Genomic DNA, 19,644 nt, shown 5'->3' with positions numbered 1-19,644 from the left:
CAGGGATTATAGGAGTGTCAACCATCGTGTTATGAAAAGTAAGTAAAATTATAAATGCTAATGACCTCATATATGTACCCAGCACATAAAAGGATGTTAATAAATAATCACTACCATTTTAATATTCTTTACTTTTATTTTTATTTGTTATGCTTAGATACTTATTAATCTAATTTTAGAAAGGTAATCCTCTGGGATATTCCTCTTAAAGATCTCAATAACCATTAAGAGAATCTAAAAGATGCAGAGTTTAATTCAGCAATTCAGAAGCTCTGTGGCAAATTACATAGCAATTTCCTTCCCCAACAAATTTAATGTTTTTCCTTTTCTAGGTAAAGGCAGGTTAAAATGAACTCCAGATCAAACTTGAAGAAGAAATAAAATAGATCAAAGAGAATCACACTCTCATTGGGTGAGGATGTTTGGCAACTTATAAAACCTGAGCTGTTCTTAGACCAGCTGAGGAAGCCACCTGCTTCCTCCCTGTCATTCACTCTTAAATGATTTCCTTATGAGCGCTGAGATAGCAGATGCTGTATTTTAGCCAGGTCATCAAAGCACAGAGCTCAGTGTCCACAGATACATGACGGTGTGTGTATAATAGGAAGAAGAAAATTTTCATTTTTTATTTTACTTGTTAGAGGAGAGGTTTCAAACATGAACTAAATATACAGACGATTCTAAAAGCCTGTCACACAATATGTTCATTATTTAAAATAACACTCCAATCTTAAAAATTTGAATTTAAAATAGAAATATTTCAAGGAATTATTTAAAAATTCTTACAGAAAATGATGCCAAAAAAGTTAATTTTGCTATTCTCTTTCCAACATGAGTTCTTCAAATCTTCAAATCATATTTTTTAACCAGGAAAAAAAACTACAATTTTTTTACATGGTATTTTTAAATTCTAACCACTTACCCCCTACACAAACACTTGAGGGCCGTAATTCCAGGATTTCAGTGCATGACTGAGCTAGTATCTAAAAAGGAAAAAAAGAAGACCATGATTAAGAACTAAAATTTTTAACATGCAAAGTGAACTATATAATATTATTAAAAATCTTGATGTCCTGTCTTTAACTTCAAAAGGCGGCATAGAAAATTTACTAACCATTCAGCTACTATGCCCTGAGAAAATTCTCTGTTATCTTTCAATAAATATTCTAACATTTTATTCCCTAGGAACCTTTAGTTGATTAGAATTAATATAGATGAGGACAGATAAATTGGGTATTGTCTCAAAGTATGGTAATCTAAGATAAGGAAAGATAACTCAAAGGTCCTGATAGCATAAAATCAATGTTGACTTTCCCTAATTAGGTTGAAACAAGATAGCAAATCAGACCTCTTGTTTAAGTATGCTAATATAAGGTTTTCTACTAAGAGACTCAATATACCAATAAATGCCATTTCTTTATTGGACCATGGCATTTCTACTGCATTTCTCAGCCTCCCTTCTCACGGATGCTAATACTCCTCACGTGCATCAAAAACTACACTTGCGGAACACAGGCTCCTTGTGAGCATAAGTATTATTTTATAAACGCGGCCTCTGTGTTCCAGCATTCCCAGAGCCCCAGAAACAGAACAGTTCTTCTTAGCTTGTTCTGAGAAACAGAAACCACCATACAAGGCATGAGGCTACAAGTGAAAAACAATGATGAAATAAGCTGCTTCTAACGGACATAACAATCCCATCTTTATTTTTAGTACTACTCTGCACTAAATAATCAAAGTCAGAAAAGTTCCAGATGATCTCTGAGAGACATTCCTTTCTTCATGGAAGTTGAAGACATGACCTGCAATGGTTTCTAGTATCTCCTGCTCATAATTAGAATCAGAAGAAAGGGGGTCACTGCACATTAATGTGCTTTCATTAATGTGACTGAAATATAAATTGTTAGACTCTACCATCTACTGTGACAAATCATTGGATTTTTGGTGTTGAATATGCATCAGTTGTTTTTTTAGATCATTTCCCAGTGAGTTCACTTTCCATATAATGATTAAGGCTTGAATGACTAGGAAACAAAGCTACTAAGATTTTAATTCAGAGAGAGTCAGATGAAGTCTATTTAAATTCAGAAATAACCAAAAAAGATCTGACCAGCGCCCAAAGACTGTCTCATTCCCAAATATTTCCCCTTTGCCTGCTGTTTTATTTTGTAAAATCAACATTCCCTTCTCACTAAACTGAGTACCACTGTTCAATTATGAACTGAGGCCCATTGCCAAAGGTCAGTGTGACCTCTTGGAGGGACAGTGCTTCAAAACACTAACATCTTTAAAAATGTTGACATAATTCAAATAAGCATCTGAAGGGAACAGCATAGAAGTTTTGCCAAAGGAGCAAGGGCCCAAAGATTTCAACAAGCAAAAGTGAGGTATTATAGCTTTAGCATAGGTAATCAAGGATAAAACTGAGTACAGTGAACCATGAAAACAGGCCAAAGGAAGACACAAAGCCCATAAATTTATGTTGCCTGCCAGCACTTCTGAAGGAATTTATTTTAAAACAGATCTCAGCAAAAAATCTAATTATATCTTTACATTTACAATCTTTTTATTAGTTCTATGTGTCTCATTTCTGTTATCATTACTTAAAAATACTTCAAGCACCAAGGAAAATTATGAAATAGGTAGAAAAACTGAATCTATCAGAAACAGAACCATTTTTATAATTCCTTGGAGTAAGATAAATCAAAAATTTACAAAGACCATGTAAAAAATACATATACCAGAATTTGAATGGATTTCTGAAATTATATTGGTTTTATTTGTCCTACCAATATTTGCCATGATCAAATCAGATCCTAAAATAGTTAAGACAGATGTGTACATGTTGACTCCAGCTCTGAATTAAATGTAATTCATCAACACATTTTTTAAAATTATAGCAAAAATCAAAAGGTCAACTCTTAGGTGAATTCTTTGTAATATTGGAGAATAAACACTTTTAAGAATTGTTTATCATTTACATCTGTGATGCCAGACCCATTTACCTTCTGTAAGGTATTCTCATTTTCAGGAAAAGGGTGATGTAAAAATTTATGTTCTACTGAAGTTTGAGATTAATGAGATCAAATTATATTTGCAGACTTTAAGAATAGCAAAAAGTAGGGCCCTCCCTGGTGGCACAACAGGTTAAGAGGTAGCACTGTGATGCTACCTGCATCCACTGCAGCACGAGTTTGATCTCTGGCGAGGAAGGTGACCCATGGCACAGCAGACCTCTCCTGTCTCACCTGCTGCTCCCTTCAGCAGTGTACTTCATCCATCTGCCTGTTCTGCTCCCTACTCTATCTCTGGTAAATTTTCTCACAGCCTCTGCAACTCTGGCCTGTACCCCAGTTCTATATGCATAAATAAATAAACTCATGCCTTTTGCAGCAACATGGATGTAGCTGGAAGGGATCATGCTTAGTGAAATAAGCCAGAAAGGAGAAGAAAAATACTGACTGGTTTCACTCATAACAGAAGCATAAAGGACCAGGGGAAAATAATAATAATGAACAATTATATATACCAGAAACATTTTACAGGGGTGGAATGGGAAATGGGGTCAAAAATGGGGGTGGGAGAGGAGAAGTACACTGGGCTATGGTGATGGCACACAGGTGATTTGGTGATGGGAAGCCCATGGGGATTACAACTGAGCTGGAAAAGGTAATAATAATTGCCATTGTTGGGCACTTATGATCCAGAAACAGAACTAACCACATTATCTGAATTTCTTTAGCTAATTATCCCAAATCTTGCAAGTGCATACTAATTGCATCCCCACTTTAGAGCTGAAGAAGCTTAAGCTTAAGAAGATTTTTAAAAATTGCCCTAGAACAATTAGCTTTTCACTATGAGTCTAACCTCCCCAGTTTCATTGGGTCCAAAATCAGTTCTACTTTTGCACTCTACTACCTTGTAAGCCTGTGATGGACAGGATGGATCCATTACAAAATAGATATTTAACAAATTAGTAAAACTCAAAAATGACCTAAAATCAGGTTCATTTGTTATATTCAAAAACATGTCCCAAAATTTTCACTTTTATATGTTGGGGGACTAAGAGGGGTGTTTCAAAATTCTTAGTATCATTGACTTTGAACAAATTTAAATCTTATCTGCACTCTGAGTCAGTAACATATATGATATCCAAATTTTTAGTATCCTCCTTTTTATTTATTTTTCCTCTATTGTCTTACTTTGTTGCTACTTTCTATATCAAATTTGTTTTCTACAGATAAACAAATTCTCAGTATCATCCAGAACCTAAAAGACTGGAGAGGCTATACTAATGACAGGTTAACAAGCTACCAAAGGTTTTGATTTGGTTTTGTGACCACAGCAAACTCTTTCAAAACTAAAGTCAAACAGGAAAAATCAATTTGCTATTTTATCTTCGAACATATCTTTTTCATCTAAGTAAAAGATGGCAATGGCTTTTAGGTTTCACAGTTGAAATACTCTGGAATATGACTGAGCTCTGAAACAAAAAGGACATTCAGAGCCTGGAGGTAGAAGTTTGGTTTTCTGTTTTGTTTTGCTGTACACTGTGTGTGTGTGTGTGTTTGGATATGGAGTTGACTTTAGCAAGTTGATATAGACTAAGATAGTCACCCTCACAGTCTCACCTAAATTGTGAGAAACAGACACTTTTTTTGCTGAACTGTAAATCACAGTACAATTAGTCTATCTCCCCTAAAATTCCATTTCAATGTAATTTCTTATCTATGAACTTATTCATATTAGAATGTGACTATATGAGTTGAGCTGAATATATGAAGGAAGTCAATTAACCTGCATGGTATTGTAGTTTCAAAAGGATGTCTGCCCATTCTCTACACATGGAAATGCAGGCAGCAAAACCATTAGAAAAGCAGTCTGAGAGAAAGGTGTGAAATTCCAGGAGGGTAGCTACTGGTGTGCACAACACCCTTTGCAAAACATGTGTTTATAAACCAGTAAAAATATGTAATAGAAAATGTAAAATATATACAACTCTAAATTATAGTTACTTTGTATAAAAATTCTACTTTCCAGGATGTTGCCTCAAAGTGAATTAAATGTCTAAAGATGATTTTATATACCACTTACTGTCTTTTCCTATTATGGAAACTGTTGTATTTAAAATGTATTTGTCTTTACCATATGATTTCGCTCTTATGTGAAGATAAAGCAACAAAGCAAATGAACAAGCAAAATGAAACAAAAGAATGCTCAGATACAGAGAACAGATTGGTGGTTACTATATGGGAAGGGTGGATGACATAGGCAAAAGAGGTCAATTTTATTTTTATGGATGGAAGCTAGGTTCTTGATGGGATCACAATGTTGGAATTACACACCTGAAAAATATTACTTTATAAAGTTATTTCAATAAAAAGTGTAATGAAATGTATTGCCTTGAATGCTTCTTCTAAATTGTATCCCAAAAAGTCTAACACACACACACACACACACACACACACACTAAGAAAGTCAAAATACATGTAGTTCCCATCCTTTGAATTGTTTGGGATAAAACTACACTAGCGCAATAACATTTACTCTTACAAAATATAATTATTTTCTGTTGCTTCTAGCTGGCTGTGAAAGATCCATACATTACTTGTATTAATCATATAATCTGAACATGATGAATGGCTTGATAAATACCACAAATGCAATTTCAATAAATTGTTCTATTTAGCAAGGGAGGAGGACAGAATGCGATTAAGTTGTTTATGCGACTTCCTGGATTAATTTTTGGCTAGTAAGAGATCGGATCACTTCTGATCACACTGTTTGCTGGTCTCTGAGATTACAGATGTTTTGGCTGGAAATGAAAACAGATCACACTGTGCTGTCCCTTCTCCGAAACCAGACTTGAATGAAAAATCACACAGACATTTCCACCCTGTGTACCCCAGGCAAGTTCCTAATTAATTGGATTGAGTCTGCATCTTGTGTCATGTGACCAAGTTGCTGGATTTCAAGTTAAATCTGCATTTGAGATAATAACTGGCAGACATAAACTTGGAGCCTGAACTGGAAAAGTCTGTGGGGGCTTGAAAAATACTGCTAAGTCAGAGATACAGTGGGGCAAGAAAACCTTGGTTACTTAGTAACATCTTATCTTGCTTATTTATAGGATTACAATTAGCAACTTGTAATTATTGAGTATTAGCCAGGGACTGTATTATCAAGGAATCATCTATAGCAAAAAATAAATAAAAGGTATGAGTTTTGTGAGAATCCTGACTTCATTTCTTCTTTCTTAGAGATTTTAAGACATATATAAAACCATATGTTGAGATTTGTATGTTCTTAAAATATTTACATAATGGACACATGTTATAATAACAAATATGGGACACATAAACAGAATTATGACATGGAAAAGGCATACAATAAATACAGTTGTGACCTTTTTTTTTTGTCATTTAGATAAAATGGGATTGATTATCAAGGCACTTAGTTGGGATATATCTAACATAAAATTTACCAAGCAATTAATTTAGATAGAGAAATGAAGTTAAAATAATAATATAAGGCTGACAGTATTTTTTAAAGTTTATGCTGTATTGGGAGAAATATCAAGATTTCAGTATAAAGAAAATCATCAACTTCCTACAACTGATTTGTCAAGCCAGGTTTAAAACTTCATTTTTTCCCAATTTCTAAGTGAGAATGGGAAGAATACTCGAGTAGAACTCATGCTAGAAGAGTGTAGGGAAATTTTTTTTTAATGAATTATAATACTACAGGACCTCCCTAATAATACAACAAATTCAAAACCAATCTAGTAATTAAGCTTATAGCAGAATATATTCTAATAGTAGTTACTCAATTAATGTGTATGAAATTAATTGAAAAGTAAACTTCAAAATTTCTAACAAGAAACATGAGCACTTTAACTATAAGACAAGTAACCCCTCATTCAACTCTGTACTGTAAAAAAAAAATCTAATTAACTGCCTAGTTTCATATAACCTTTTGTAAAGTACAGAACTGAATAAGGGGCTACTTGAATTCGTCAAACCACACATATCTTCAGTTATTCATACAGTGAAAGAAAAACTTAGTTCAAGTTTTGGGTACGTAATAACATGTTATAAGGTATTGAGTAGATACTAAGAAATTTTTTAAGAAAATTAAAAGAAATAATAAAATAACATGAAAAGGAATACAATTTAAAAATATGTATTGTTTTAAAAGAGGGAGGCTAATTCTATTTTTTGATAAATAAATTATTTAATGAGAAAGTAACACAGAGCTAAAATCCTATTGATGTTCCTTACAATCGATCAGTTAGTCACCAGTTGTCCATCAAATGCTCACCGTTATTCTAGACACTGAAAGACTTCCTTCTATAACTCACCTTATGCCTTTATTCTGCAAATGTTGTTTAAGAACTTTCCTTATGCTCCACATTATTGCCAACATATAGAGGAATAAGATACAGTTCTTCCATTTAAAAGGTAGCAGTCTTTAGGAAGACATACTTACAGACAACGAATCCAATATAACATGATAAATGCTCTTATAGAAGAGTGTACAAACTGCCATGATAACAAAAAATAAGGAATACTCATTTGTGCTTGACGTGTAAAGAGATACTTTATAGAGAAAGTGGCATTTGCATTTATTGTATATCAAAAGGGAGGAAGAAAAAAAAAATTACCCCCATCACCCATCTTAGACTCTTCAGTAGCAGACCACCATCAGTTCCTTGTAACAACCTAAGGTCCCTTGCCCCGCTGGCAAATTCACTCAACTATCTCATACTAAGTATGCAGCCAAGAATCTCATATTATGAAAACTGCTCAACTGTCTACAGCCATACCACCTTGAACACGCCTGGTCTCATCTGATTTCGGAAACTAAGCAGGGTCGGGCCTGGTTAATACTTGGATGGGAAAACTGCTCAACTTTGCCGATGGATTTCTTTCAAACATAAGCTTAAACCTCAAATATTGAGCTTAAACCTCAATAATAGCAGATCATTCTGTGACAGTATTCTAGTATATTCAGTTTCTTACTCTTGAAAGGGGCTCACTCACACTTTTTATTATTTCCTCATATGAGGGAGGCTAATTCTTGATAGGATATGTGAAAAGGGAAAAAGGCTATTAAATACTATTAAATAGTTTTCTTTGTAATCTAACATTCTAAAGTCAATTTTTAAATAATAATTTCTCCCAAATAAAGTATTTCCTTACACTTTAATTCCATATGCTGCCCATATATGACCAATACTTTTAAAATTCTATTAGAAACTCCAGATATTTACCCTACCAACAGCTTTCACCTACTAGTCTTGGGGTATAAAATGTTCTACAACAGAACATTATCAATAACTGACAGATGCTATAGATGTATCTTTAACAGATAGAAACAGCTAAAATTTTTGGCATACAATATATCAGAAGATGATAATAACATCAGGCTCCCTGGAGTTAGTCTCTGTGCTATCAAGCTATCACCTGCCACTACAGCATGAGTTTGAGTCCCTGCAAAGGAGCTAATCCAGATAGCAAAGCAGACATCTCCTGTCTCACCCTCTGCTCCCCTCAGCAGTGTATTTCAGTAGATCCATCTGTTCCTTACCCAACTCTGTCTCTGGTGAATCCTTTTATCCTCCCCACCTCTTATCTACAACTCAGTTCTTGTATATATAAGTAAATAAGTACATCTTAAAAAGAAAGATAACAACATCTAAAAAAACTAACGCCCTTTTTTTCCCCCTGACTCAATGAGCAGCATTAAGAACTATAGGAGTTCATTTCAAATATGAACAATTTCAAGTTTAAAACTCCATAAGGAACAAAATCACTGGACAACATTCATTCTAAAGGTCCCAATAATACAAAGCTTTAGTAATTAGCCATACATGTGCATGAAATAAGTTGCTAAAAAAATGGTCATGATCCTTCCTGTTCTTGTTTTATTTTTACAATTCAAAATTCAAATAAGTGATATTTTTTCCCCTTGTGGTTGCCAAGCTCCCTGGGAAATGTATTTTTCTGTAAGTGACAATAATTCAATGAAAAACAAGTGTAACTGTAATCATGTGTTTTAGCTGAGTTCATTTTTAAAAAGTGCTTGGAGCTTCAAAATATCAGCTGCTCAAAACAGTGTGTACCACACTGACCCATTTCTAAATATGGATTTCCTATTATTTTGCAAGTAAGCAAGTAGTGTAAGCACAGTGTCAAATTTTCTAAACAAATTTTTATTCTAAGAAGTCTAGGGAAGAACATAAGTTATAATTATTGCCTTTTACACTGCTCAGCTCCAAACATAATAGATGAATAATAGTACTAGAGCATACTCTTGCTGAAGATATATCCATATTACAAACCGTGAAACAGAAGTACCAAAAAGTTCCTCCACATCTCACAATTGCAGAACTCATGACAAAAAGTATGAACAAGTCTTTTCTCACTACAACCCAGAAATATGCCAAAAGGAGATTGTAATTTGAAACAAGAGTGTAGCTGACTTACATTCTTTTTATTTTCTTTTGTTCATCTCAAATTCAGAATAAACAGAAATGCTTTCTGAAAGGATGAGTAGAGTCCCCATAAGAAGTCCATTGAAATTTCAGGATCATGGTAATACATGTACTATTTGGTTCAGAATTTTAAAATATTGGATCCCAACATGCTTTCCCCTCTTGTGCACATATTACATCATATTAGTCCTATTTGTCCATTCTCTTATTAACTGAAATGTGAAGTAGAACTGCCAAACATTCTAAGTGTTTATTTGTTCAATTTGATTTTTTTAAAAATTAGTCAGGAACAAAATATTTCCCTCTGTAACAAAAACAAGGAATTTTTTATTAGATTAGTCTATTAATTTTATAGTAAAACACATATACCTAAAAATGGTGGGCTCCGAAAAGTCAGGAGTAGCATACCCATTCTTATAACCCAATATTCAGAAAAGTATCTTGAACACAGTATATATTCAATAAATGCTTCTGAACAAATTTGAAATTACTCTCCTTGGGGGAAAGTGAGATATTACTGAGAAATTATGCATTTACCCATTATAATTTACACCAATGATAATCTTAGTCATAAATCTTAACATTTTATCTTTCTTTTCCATTTTTTTCTATTTTACTGAATTTGTTTTCAAAAACAAGGGATTCTTTTAAAGCCAGCTCCTTTTGGGAACTTGCACTCCCATGTTTATTGTCAAACTATTTACTATGGCCAAACTATGGAAACAACCCAAAAGCCCCAAATAAATGAGTGAATCAAGATAATGTAGTATATATACACAATGGCATACTGCTACTTCTTGATAGCTGACTACAGAACTGAAGTGCCAATGGGAGAAGGGAGTAGGGTAAGGGCAAAAACATAGAGGGAAGGAAGCACAAAGCACAACAATGTCTGGTGGTGAAATAGGTCTGAGTTGGTTATGGGTGCAACATAGTGGTAATACCTGATAGGGGTATCACAATATTACCTCAATTAAAAATAAATAAATAGGGCCCTCCCTGATGGTGCAGCCAGTTAAAGCACAGAACTAAGAAGCTAAAGCCACTTCAGCATGAGTTCGATCGCCACCCAGGAGGTGACCCACATGGCACAGCAGACCTCTCCTGACCCGCCGGCTGCTCCCCTCAGCAGTGTATTTCGTCAATCTGCCTGTTCTATTCCCCACTCTGTCTCTGGTGAATCCTGGCACTGCCCCTGCACCTCTGACCTGTACCCCAGTTCTGTATGCATAAATAAATAAATCTTTAAAATAAATACTTTTTTAAAAGATTTAAAAATTTGCATTGTCCTGTAACAAATTACTAATAAAAGGTTACCTAAAATTTTAAAAAAGTCAAGTGTAAAAAAAAATAATAAAAGTTACCTTTGTGGCCCAACAGATTAACATTCAGATATAAACACTTCACACCTAACTTTGTCTACATAATTTAGAGCCACTCATTTATCATTTTCATACAAAATATCCCAACAGTGTAAGTATTTATTCAATGAAGAAATTCAGTGGATTGAGTTCCTAAACTATAATTACAATCAAATAAAGAAAAAAGAAAGAATAATGTTATTATGAAGTATTATGTAATATATTAAAACAGCACTGGACAATAAATGTGAGAACAGGTTAAAGAATTTCCATAAATAAAATTAACAATTTTAAGCAACTGTTCTATTTACATTTTTTAGTTAATTATAATTTAGAAATAAAGTCTATTAAAAGAAGGTAAGTCAAATGCTCTGCCTGTGGACTCCCTGAGTAAGTATTAGAAAAGTCTCCCTTTCCACTGCCATCAAGTCTAAATCAGTTTCCCAAGGAGCCAGAAAAGTTGCAGAAGCTCTTCACTGAAGATTTAAATTTTGAAACAACTAATGGCATTTTGAGGTACCATTTTGTGCAATGGGGAGTGATCGTAGACTGTGTGGTAATGACAGACCCACGCCAAGCATTCCAGAGACTTTGGGGTTGCCACGTATGCCACATTCAAGGTGCCCAGAAGAGTTGTGGAGCCAAAGAGGGCTGTGACAAGAGAAGATTCTCAATGACCTGGTGCTCACTTAGCTGTATAAAAGATTTTTATTGATGGCATTAAAAAAGATGCTGAAGAACATCACCTAAGAGATTATATTGAGCAGTTTGAGAAAATTGAAGTGACTGAAATCATGAGTGAATAGGCAGTGGCAAGAAGACAAGCTTTGCTTTTGTAAACTCTGAGGATCATGATTCTGTCCACAAGACTGTCATTCAGAAATACCATATAGAGTGAACCATCACAACTGTGAAAGCAAGAAAGCCCTATCTGAGCAAGAGATGGCCAGTGCTTCATCCAGTCAAAGAAGTCAAAGTGATTCTCAAAAGTTTGATGGTGCGGTGGTGCAAAGGGTTAAAGTACCACATTATGAAATTCTACTAAGCCACTGTTGTAAGAGTTCAATCACCCACCAGGGAGCTGACCCACATAGTATTGGTAGACCTCTTCTGACCCTTCTGCTGCTCCCCTCAGCAGTGTATTTCAGTAGATCTGCCTGTTCTGCTCCCCACTCTGTTTCTGATAAATCCTTTCACCTACCACACCTCTGGCCTGGACCCCAGTTCTGTAAGCATAAGGATTTTTTTTTTTTTTAAGTTTGATGGTGCTTGTGGAGATGATTTTGGTGAAGTGGCAATGTTAGTCATGGGAGGCACTTCAACGGTCAAGGTGGCTTTGATGGAGGCCAGGGTGGTGGTGGACATGGAGGCAGTGAGAATGATGACAATGGACTTCGTACTGATGGAAGCAATTTTGGAGGTGGTAGAAGCTACATTTTTGGCAACTACAACAACCCATCTTCAAATGTTGGAACCATCAAAGTAGGAAAGTTTGGAGGCAGAAGCTCTGGTCTCTGTGAAAGGAGAAGCCAACAATTCATCAAGCCATGAATCCAAGGAGGTTATGTTAACTCCCACAGCAGTAGGATGAATGGCAGTGTCGGGAAGCTTCAATTAACTGACAAGAAACACAGCTTATCCAGGGAGGAGAGCCAGAGAAGAGAGAGAGAGGTACAGGACATAATAGATTTGTGAACTCAGTCAAACACAGTAGTGGCAGGGCCTACCTGCCACAGAGAAATAAGGGTTTAGACAATACTCATGAGTATGGGCAAAATAATCAAGGGCTGTATGTGATTAATTGTATAGCAGGTTTTTTAGTGTAAAGCATTCCTCTTTTTTTTTTAAGATTTTATTTATGGATATAGAAATGGTGTACATCCAGAGGTGCTGGGACAGTGAGAGGATTCACCAGAAATAGAGAGCAGAACAGACAGATAGACAAAATATACTGTTGAGGGAGCGGTGGGCAAGACAGGAGATATCTGCTGTGCCATGTGGATCACCTCGCGGGCAGGAATCAAACTCACAGAAGCGGCCACAGCTTGGCTTCGCTTCACAGTGCAGTGCTCCAATCCACTGCACCACCAGGGAGGACCCAGAAAGTGTAAAGAATTCTAACAAAGGGTTTTAAACTAGTTTTGTTGTTTTTTGTTTTTGGCAGCCATGCCACTGATTGGTAAGTCTGATCATGACACTGAATATACGGGTCTTTTTTTAAAAAAAAAAAGTCAAACATTTGAATACAGTAGCTATCAACTCCTTTTCTTACCCCTCTGCTCTATACTTACTCATCCTCATACATCTATGAGCAGTCTCCTCTTTCTGTGGGAGAAATTGTTCACACACCATGTGGTACTAGTGAAGTTGTCAAACACAGTGTCATCTCCCTCTCCACCTTGCTCCCAATGCTTTGTATAGAAAGAGACATATTACTCAGGCTAGTCCAGATAATGTTGACAGTGTAACTGGTGCAGCAATGAGCCCTTGACCCAACTGAGTCAACAGAAGTTCTCATCTGGCACCAAATATACAGATGTCCAGAAACAATAACTCTCTGCAGCAGGCTTACTGAGGACCAAGTAAACCAGAAATCTTTAACAATTTTCTCTGAACAAGGAGAGGAAGCAGCAGACAGAACCATCTGGAAAACGTACTGAAGCAGGAGATCCTTAGGAATCAAGGGAATTTCCCTTCTGAATTACTCAGTTAAATAAGCCAATAGTTTTCTATTTTTTAAAGCTAGTATGAACCTATTTTTGCCACTTGTAACAAAAAAATTCAATAGTGGAATATAAATAAGAGAATGAAATCAAAGTCATACACATTTAGAAGTCAATTAAAAATATTTTCTGGTTAACAAAAAAAGTGTTTTTAAAGATTTATTTATTTATTCATACAGAACTGGGGTACAGGCCAGAGTTGCGGAGGGTGAGAGGATTCACCAGAGAGTGGGGAACAGAACAGGCAGACTGACCAAGTACACTGCTGAGGGGAGCAGCAGGCAGGTCAGGAGAGTTCTGCGGTGCCATGTGGATCTCCTTCAGGGCAGGCGGGGATCGAACTCATGTGGAAGTAGCTTAAGCTTCTTAGTGCTGTGCTTTAACACAGCCACCAAGGAGGGCCCCGTAATTGATTGTTTTAATGCTCAACTACATCAGCTATATTATAAAATCATTTTCAATAACTTGCATGGATGTTATTTACTGACTCCTTCATTGGTAAGTATGAATAAATTAACAACTACTTACCCAATATTGTATTAGTCACTAGGCAAAGAAGGAGGGGAGGAAATACAGAAACTCAGATTAATCTGATTTATAGTGAAACTCACATCATAACCAATTCTTTTAAAAATGAGTTCCAATTTTAAGTTAAGTTCTACCAGTTAGAGGGTTTTTTCCCAATGAGTGTATATTTATAGTTAGCTCAGTTTTAGGTTTTTTATCAACCCACAATTTTATAAATAGAAAGTTTCACAACTTAAGTCAATATTCAAAGCAGATCCTAAAAAAATCATTTAAGCTAAAATCTTATTAAAATGTTTATTAGATATCTTTTATTATGAAATGATTTATCAGTAGAGAAAATGACTTTGTAATGTCCTTTCATTCCATTAAATAAAATTTAGATGCTTTTCTTAGATATTTTTTTTTAAATAATAGTAAACATTACTGAGAAAACATTTGGTTTCAAAGGTCAAATACAGCTTAGAGTTTCAACACAATGAATAGTTATTTAAAAATATATATTCCATTTTCCCCTTTTACAAACATATTGTCATTTATTTATTTAAATTTCCCAGCAATACAGGTAATCACTCCCTTTCTGTTTAAAACTCTGGCACTAGCTGCCATCACCCATAATGTGGCGTTCTTAATGCTTTTGGAACAGGATTATTTATAAAACCATCTTCACAACTGATTCACCTCTTCTGCTTCACAGCTTAAGTACTCTATTTAAAAAGGAAAAACTATGGAAATAATCCCAAAGAGTAAACAGCCTATGGTCCTGTTTTTAGAAAAAAAGGAGAGGGGATTTTTCTCTAAGCATTCTGAACTTTATTTTTTTCCCTGTTATACACCAACAGTGATTTTATTTTTCATGTTTTGTTTCATAGCACTGCATTATGAAAACACCACATGCACTCACATGAGAGTCTGATCTACACTACTTCAAATAAAAGTCATATAATCACTTTTTGAGAAACCAAAAATAATTGTTAAACACCCAAGATCTTAAAAACAATATAAAGTGAAAAACAAAAGAGCTGTATCGTAGTGTCTGTGAGCAGTGAAAAGAGGAAGAAACAACAGGGGGAACAGTGACTCAATTTGGCAGAGTTCTTGTCCTAACATTTAAGCAGACCACCAGTTCCCCAAGGGGCTTTCCTAAAGGGATTTCTTCCTAGACCCAATCACCTCCTCTGTACCTTCTGCCTAGTCCAGTTTGTGGGCAAACTCTGGAGTACCTTTAATAACAACAGGTTTTACTCTTACCTGTCAAGCTCCTAATTATTCATATTAGTTCAGGGGTGAGGGAGGGATACTCAGTTATACTCTGCTCTCCTTTAATTCCACCTCTTAGATCTATTAAATTTTTAATGCTTTCAAATTTACCTTTTTATTCCATTCTATTGCTATCATTTTAATATTGATAAATAGTATTTGCTGCCTAAAATTTGTCAGAGGCTTAGAGTTCATTCAACATTTAGAAAATAATTTTATACCTGGATGTTTAGCCTCACTCTGTCCTGACTGATTGTAACCAGGGCAGTGTTAATCCCTCATGGTCCTTGACCTAACTGTTTGACAGCCCTACAATCTCGCAACCCAGAATAAATCCTGTGAAGTTTTGGTCAATTAAGGATGCTGCTTCCCCTTAATCAGGATTCTACTCTGCTGTTTAATAGAACCAGTTTCCCCTGAGAATTGTGCCTGTTTTTTGGATGCAGAGTTCTGTTACTTTCCATTGCTTTTTTTATGGAATATTGAATCTCAATAGTTTTTGAATGTCTTAGTTCCTGTCTGGGCCAATACCCCACTGACAAATTTGGAACTAAATCACAGCCACTACTTGACTTTAAACACCATCTACTAATACTAGTTATTCTGACCCTCCAAGTGGTTGTCTGCCTCTCACATTTTCAATAGCATGTCCATCCAGCCTGGTGTCACAGATAATTTCCCATTGCTGATTCTACAAAAGGTTCAATAGCCTCATTCTATATAGACCTAGCTTCCTTCTATTTTTAACTTCCCACAAAATGTTTTTTTTTTTTTTACAATTCTTCATTATGTCATCTCCTTCACAAAACCCAATGAAAAGATATCAGTATCTACGTTTTACTAAGGAGACAGTTTAAACTCTGAGATATTGCAGTGTAGGATGTACAAAAGGTCTCATGGCTAGACAGTGGCAGAATTGGAACCCAGACACAGGTCTTCCTAGTCCCAATCTCATATTGTCTGTACTATATTGGGTTTCCTTTTGTCACTGTTCATAAGGACTATTGCAAGACATGCATAACATACCTGTCCATCTTCTAAATCATCATATATATTACTAAGAATATTCTTTATTTTTTTTAAAGATTTATTTATGCATACAGAACAGGGGTACAGGCCAGAGGTGCAGGGGCTGTGAGAAGACTCACCAGAGACAGAGTGGGGAGCAGAACAGGATGACTGATGAAGTGCACTGCTGAGGGGAGCAGCAGGCAGGTCAGGAGAGGTCTGCCAAGCCATGTGGGTCACCTCTGGGGCTGGGGATTGAACTCATGCTAAAGTGGCTTTCTCAGTGCTGTGCTTAACCTGCTATGCCACCAGGGAGGGCCCTACTATATTTATTTTAAATACTTTTTTTTTTCTTTTAAGATGGTACTGTGTAACTATAAAGTGCAATTCAAATTTGAGGTAGAGTTAGAGCACTTGTGAACTATCAGGAATGGAGCTACCTCTGCCTTGAAGAAAGATAAAGTGGTTGAGTTACCTTAACTTCTACAAAGTAGGCGAAAATCCCAAGCTATCTTTACATTGATTAAAAATCTCAACCAATACTAAGACCAACTCTGATTGTAATGATTATCTATCTGCCAACTCTGCTTTTTTATTGCCAGGATGTTTTTAGAGGCTAATTTACTCTTCCTTTTGTGACAAAATAGCTAAAGTTTAACTATGTGGACTTGAAAGTTCTACACATCAGACCTTCCAGTAAAACACAAGAGACTTTACTGGCAATGTGTAATTAAAATAACACTAATCTTTCCAACGTCATGCTAAATGTATCAACATCACTTATTCAAGTCCATCAAAAATTCAGGCAAGAAAGACTATAGTTAGAAATTGCATTCCAGGGCCTTCCTGTGATACAGGAGTTAAATAAACAATGCTGTCAAGCTATTACCAGCCACTGAGACATGAGTTCTATCCCTGGCTGGTAGATAACCCACACGGTGGAGCAGAACTCTCGTGTCTGCCCCACTGTCCCCCTCAGCAGTGTATTTCAGTCAATCTGCCTGTTCTGCCCCCCACTCTGTCTCTGGCAGATCCTCTCACCCCCTACACCTCTGGTCTATAGCCAGTTTTTATGTGCATAAATAAATAAATAAATCTTAAAACCAACAAAAAAAATGCATTTGGAGGTTTCCCTAATATAAATAGAAAAATAAAATTTAACAATAAAATGTCCTTTTAAGTAAAACAATTTTATTTGTTCTGGTAGTCAACTACTCATTTTTTGAAAGGAAAATCTGTACTTATTTGTAACTAACAAAACAAATTTCAAAAAACCAATTAGTCATCTGGAAAATGTTTAACCAAACCTGTTACTATAGAGGGAAAAAAAATCCCAAAGGGGATAACCCAGAGAAATCTTTACTACTTACCGGTATAATTACAAAAATAACTGAAAATTCTTAATAGAATTAAGAATTCTTAAAACTAAGAATTTTCATTAAGCATTATTTTAATATTCTATTTAAATTACAATATACTGGGCCTCCCTGGTGGCACAGGAGTTAAAGACACAGTGCTATCAAGCTGTCTGCAGCATGAGTTCAATCCCTGGCCAGGGAAGTGACCCACATGGCGCAGCAGACCTCTCCTGTCTGACCCACTGCTCCCCTCAGCAGTGTATTTCAATAGATCTGCCTGTCCACCTCCCACTCTGTCTCTAGTGAATCATCTCAATTCTCACACCTCTGGTCTACACCACAATACATGTATACATGAATAAATATGAACAAATAAATTTTTAAAAATTAAATGAAATATACTGATTTGTTTACAAATAGTATCAAGTTACCTTCTATTTTCACTGCCATTCATTTTCCTATATTCTAAGACTAAAATCACATTTGCAGCATATCTTGAACCTAGTTACAAAATATTTACTATTTTTACATTACATTTTTTTCCGAAAACTAGACACATTGATATATAAAAATTCCTGCTATAATTAAATTTGTTACATTCCTCACTTGCATTTGGCCTTTTCACTGTATGTGGTGAGAGAACAAAATTGTATTTTTTCTCTGAGAAGCTTCATTAATTAGAAAACAAACCCTATTTGCTACTAAAAACAAATTCAATAACTCTTACTCTGTGTTTCTGAAAAGTATAATGTTTAAAGACAAATTTTAAATACCAAATGTCGGAAGAAAATAAGATTTCTTTCCTTTTAATAAATACCTAATGATTAACAGAAAGAGTTGGTTTAGGCGAAGTGTGTGTGTGTATGTGTGTGTATGTGTGTATGTATACATACGGCTATATATTATTCACTTTCATTTTAAGATTGTGTTTACAAAATATCATAAATACTTAATAGAAACTGTTTCTAGTGCTTCTAGCAAAAACCAGTAAAATGAAACATAAACGTTGCTGTGAAAGCCCAGGAGTTTTCCTTTATATTTCATCACTCCATTTTCTTACCCCCAGTTTAGGATAGCCCAGATTCTAATGAATCTCAACTGAATTCTAAACAGAAATATGGTGAGCTCCATTGAAACTACCAATTATTATAATGGAAAGAACAAGAGTAGTCAAATACCCAGCACAGGGATAGCTAAGAAATACCATATTTGGAAGAGGAAGTAATCACAAATGCCAATCCAAAGTATTATTTTACACTTTGCTTATAAAGCTGATAAAACATTCACGATAGCAAGCCAGTAAGGAAGCCCATGCTTAAAAAATGGGAGTGTTCCTAAAAAAGTTAATGAAAATCTTAAATTTGAAATCACAAACTCAGGCTCACAGTGTTCAATTTCTCAGAATTGATATCAAATCTCATTTGAAAAAAAAAAATCCAGATCTTTAAGGATTACACTGTGGTCTCCAAGATAATGACCTACTAACCTGGATAACAAGATTACTTCTTAAGTATAAAATATATCTAAAATTATGAGGCCTTCCTCCTGCCCCAAAGAAATACTCACAGAGTTGATTATTCCTTTAAGAGCTTGAAATCCGCCTGTAACAGGAAAAACTTGCTCCTTGGAATCAGCAATTCTTTCCAGCTTTAGAAAAAGGAGGAAATTTTAATAAAGAAATGGGTGAAAGAGACACAGCTCTTCGTACACATCATTCACTACATCTTAGCTACATTCTTCTGAAAAATTATACTCCAGGATTATATGGCTTGGAAAGATTTGAAAGTGATTCTCCTTTAATAAATGTTCCAAGAAATTTTGGGTTTTGTTTTCAGTCGCAAAATCTAACAAAAACAAATATTATTAACACATGATTCAAGACATGGGTTTTTTGTAGAAATTCCTTAATAAGT

At 35.2% G+C, this 19,644-nt stretch overlaps 1 protein-coding gene and 1 pseudogene across 2 annotated transcripts in view; one reads left to right on the top strand and one right to left on the bottom strand.

The window, feature by feature from the left end:
• Nucleotides 1-19,644, bottom strand: part of ANTXR2 (anthrax toxin receptor 2) — a 128,496-nt gene that overhangs the window by 91,121 nt on the left and 17,731 nt on the right. For both annotated transcript variants that reach the window (XM_004681187.2, XM_012724235.1), the window contains exons 7-8: nucleotides 19,298-19,378; nucleotides 923-983 (exon numbers count right to left, since the gene is read on the bottom strand). In XM_004681187.2, coding sequence (XP_004681244.1) covers nucleotides 923-983; nucleotides 19,298-19,378 — 142 coding nt within the window. The remainder of the gene's footprint in view (nucleotides 1-922; nucleotides 984-19,297; nucleotides 19,379-19,644) is intronic.
• Nucleotides 1,428-12,441, top strand: LOC105853532 (annotated as a pseudogene).

This window comes from Condylura cristata, unplaced genomic scaffold, assembly GCF_000260355.1.
Source record: "Condylura cristata isolate star-nosed mole 26May11 unplaced genomic scaffold, ConCri1.0 scaffold00012, whole genome shotgun sequence".
Lineage (NCBI taxonomy): Eukaryota > Metazoa > Chordata > Mammalia > Eulipotyphla > Talpidae > Condylura > Condylura cristata.
Note: the sequence above shows the minus strand (reverse complement) of the source record. Positions and strands in the feature narration are given on the sequence as shown.